Genomic DNA, 3725 nt, shown 5'->3' on the forward strand with positions numbered 1-3725 from the left:
TGTCTGAGAAAGGGGCGGGCATTGATCCTACCGTTATCCACGCATGGATTTTATAAAGTGCATCCATTGGTGCACTGCACCATCAGTCAGCCTCAGCATCAATACTATAAAACTGCAGCATCTGAGGTTTGCAGACAGATTGAATCAGGACTTTTCAAAGGATATGGAACTCTTATAACAACATACTCTGCATTAAAAAGGTAATTATTTATAGTTTCTGTTAAGAATGTCTCTAATGTTAACTTTTTCTTGTCTGTAGACTGCTATTTGTGTTGGGTTCAAACATTACTCTGCTGGTGTTTTTTATGAAAACAATTGCAAAGACACTTTATTAAGCGCAGGGATGATGCATAAGGATGATAATGATGTAAAGTACTAGTGCCCCATTCAGCCTACTATGCCTCATAACATGATTCATTGCCTGCATGGCTATTTGGCAGGTATTAATAGTTTAATCTGTCTAAGCTCATATCATTCAGTTACAGAATCATACATGGGCGTTAGGATTTCACAGAGCCACACACATTTACCGCAGGTGTCTTTGTATCAGCAGTTTTGAACTGTGGAAGTAACTCTCCTTCTCTGCCCCAACAGAGGACAGCACCATGCCAGTGTCACAGCAGCATGTTTCCAAATGGACTGAGGGATGCCGCGCCACTCAGAACATGGAAACCGTAAATGGTGTGCACAAAACCATGATTAAGGACGGCGACAATGACGACGAGGATGGATTCAACAGAATGGAAGAGAGTAACAACGATGACGAGCAGGGGGGAGAAGGAGGGTCGGGGCAAGAAGAGAGCCTTGATGATAGCCCAAAGAGGATTGGGACCAAGATAAAGAAAATTACAAAAGCCCGACAGAGGTTTAAGGTCCGGCGCATGAAGGCCAACGCGCGAGAAAGAAACCGTATGCACGGGCTCAATGACGCGCTTGAGATTTTGCGTAAAGTTGTACCTTGCTACTCGAATACTCAGAAACTCTCCAAAATAGAAACATTGAGGTTGGCAAAAAATTACATATGGGCTCTCTCTGAGATCTTGCAATCAGATGAATGTCCAGATTTGATGTTGTTCGTGCAGGCTCTATGCCAAGGACTGTCCCAGCCCACCACCAATCTAGTGGCAGGATGTTTGCAGCTCAACCCCAGGACGTTTTTACCGGAGCAGGTCCAGGACATCCCGTCTCAGGTGCACCAAACATCGACTGCGTCCTTCTCTTTGCACCCCTCCTACCCTTACCCTAGCCCGCCATATGGTACAATGGACAGCTCCCATATCCACCACGCCAAGCCCCACACTGTCGACAATGCGCTTGAGCCGTTCTTTGAAACTACATTCACAGACTGTACCAGCACCAGCCCCCGGTTCGAGGGACCCCTAAGTCCACCATTGAGCGTGAATGGAAACTTTTCCTACAAGCACGAGTCAACGGCAGAGTTCGACAATAACTTTGCCCTTTCCATACAATATGCAACTCAAGGTCTGGCGGGAGTACAATGTCTTCATCCTTTTTATGCAAGCTCATCAAAGCGCTTTGATATTCCCATGGACAACATTATGTCATTTGAGACTCATCACGAGAGGATGCTGAACGCTTAGCTCAATGCCAAACATTTTGTTTGATTACTCATGGACAGTGAATGCACTTGTAAATGATGTATGCATTTAATGTATTCGTTACTAACGTTAGTATGACATACAATTATACTGTTTCATTCTTCGCTGCAAACTTCTCGGTAGAAAGATCAAATGAGTCTGTGTTGCCCAACCCAATCATATACCAAGACCAATAGTTTGCATTCATCAAATAATTGTTACAACAAACAATAATGGAAATAAAAACATTTCTATATGTATGACTTTGTTTGTGTATTTCTCAACCAATTACTTATCCCTCTTTGTAATGATTGTGCTATCAATGTATACCATTAATTAGGCTACTCGCTGTTTTACCCAAGCATTAGCCTGCTAACAAGAACATTGTATGTGCTGTCCGGTGCTTCAATTAGAACATCGAATAATGTAGGCTAACTAACGATAATGGACATCCAGCTTTGTACTGGTACAAAATTAGCAAACATGGACTGACTGCACTGTTCAAAGGAAAAAATATGTCAATAGTCATCATCATGTCCTTCTCCTTTCAATGGGTCAATACTCTAGCTGCTCTGTAGTTGTTGGATTCTCATACATATTATGATTAGTCAATAATACAGTTACTTCATTTGTCATTAGCCTCTGACGTTCGCCTATCAATTACTCGTAGTCAAAACACAACAGGATACTGAACACAAAAAGACGCAACGTGTGGCCTTCCGCCACCATTCAAGCTTCAGACAGTGTCAGTAGACATCAGATCATGGGTTCAAATAGTATGTGTTTTCTTTCAGATACTTTAGCTGCACTTGATTGAGCATGCCAGGCATAATGGCACCAATGCAATAGTGACAAAACCCCACCCATCTGGCACTCCAGGCAGGTTCAATTATAACAAAGTATTTTAAATAAAGCAAATACTATTTGAACCCAAATGTGGACATGGATTACTATTAAAGTACTACTCAACCTAAAACAATCAGCACAAACTGCTGCCAAACGTTTTGTATTGTAGATATGTAGTAGAGTAGTGGCCTTTTACAATGTCTTGTAAAAAGTGTTATGAAATGTAATGTCATCTAATATATTAAACTGTATACAATTGCCTTAATGTTGCTGGACCCCAGGTAGCAGCTAATGGGGATCCTTAATAAATACAAATATTACACACTACTATACAGTATAGTAATATATAGTACACCATATGAGTATACTATAAACTCTGCAGCCTTATATTATGAATGTGTGAAACACTATTATACCTGAACCGAGGACAAATAGATTGATACGGCCATTTTATGAGATCACTGAGTCCTATCCACCTCTGCATTTGAAATAACACTCTTTAGTCTCCATGGTTAATAAGGTGACACCCTTGTTGCCCACATTATTTCCACAATACACAAGGCCTGTACTGTCCTTTTGATTTGAAATGATCAGGGGCCTCATAAACAATATAATTCAGTATATACATTACAATGTAAACATGAACAGTGACAACCTATGTGTGTGTTGGTTACACCTTCATGATACAAATCCAAGCTTGACAAGGCTAGCTAAGTATTAAGGACCAACAGATTTAGGTGTCATGGGATTAAATGAGGAGAAGACTCTTGACTGGAAAACAACTTCAAAACGATTAACTTCAAAACTAAGTTGTTGTGTGTAAAGAGGGCAAAACCATCATGTGAATGAGATCCTGCCTATATTATAGCAACCCCCACACCCATTAGACAGACTGCTGTAACTATTATCCACTGAGATAGTTACCCTTTCGAATAATACGCATAATATCTGAATGTTTAAGCAATATCGTATAATGTTATCTTATTTTGAATACTATGATAATGTGGAAAGAAAGAGGGTCCGAACAAGGAATGCCAGAGTGGCTGGGGCTGCATGATTCCAGTGATACAAACTCTGACACGACCCCTACATAAAAAGTCAGTATGTCCAAAATATTATGTCAATGTGTTCCCAAAAAATATGTCTGCCAATAAAAAAGTTTGAGTAAATTTTCCACTCCGTGACTTATTACCAGACTAAATAAAGACTATCTGTCGTTCTGCCTCTGAACAAGGCAGTTAACCCACTGTTCCTAGGCCGTCATTGTAAATAAGAATTTGT

The 3725-nt window shown here is 40.4% G+C and overlaps 1 protein-coding gene across 1 annotated transcript; it reads left to right on the top strand.

The window, feature by feature from the left end:
- The first annotated feature begins 521 nt into the window (after nucleotides 1-521).
- LOC139566266 (neurogenic differentiation factor 1-like) lies at nucleotides 522-1817 on the top strand. The gene has a single exon (XM_071387325.1). It carries the CDS (start codon nucleotides 606-608, stop codon nucleotides 1599-1601), a length of 996 nt encoding a protein of 331 aa, XP_071243426.1. The 5' UTR covers nucleotides 522-605; the 3' UTR covers nucleotides 1602-1817.
- The last annotated feature ends 1908 nt before the right edge of the window (nucleotides 1818-3725 follow it).

The sequence above is a fragment of the Salvelinus alpinus genome, chromosome 38 (assembly GCF_045679555.1).
Source record: "Salvelinus alpinus chromosome 38, SLU_Salpinus.1, whole genome shotgun sequence".
NCBI classification, from domain to species: domain Eukaryota; kingdom Metazoa; phylum Chordata; class Actinopteri; order Salmoniformes; family Salmonidae; genus Salvelinus; species Salvelinus alpinus.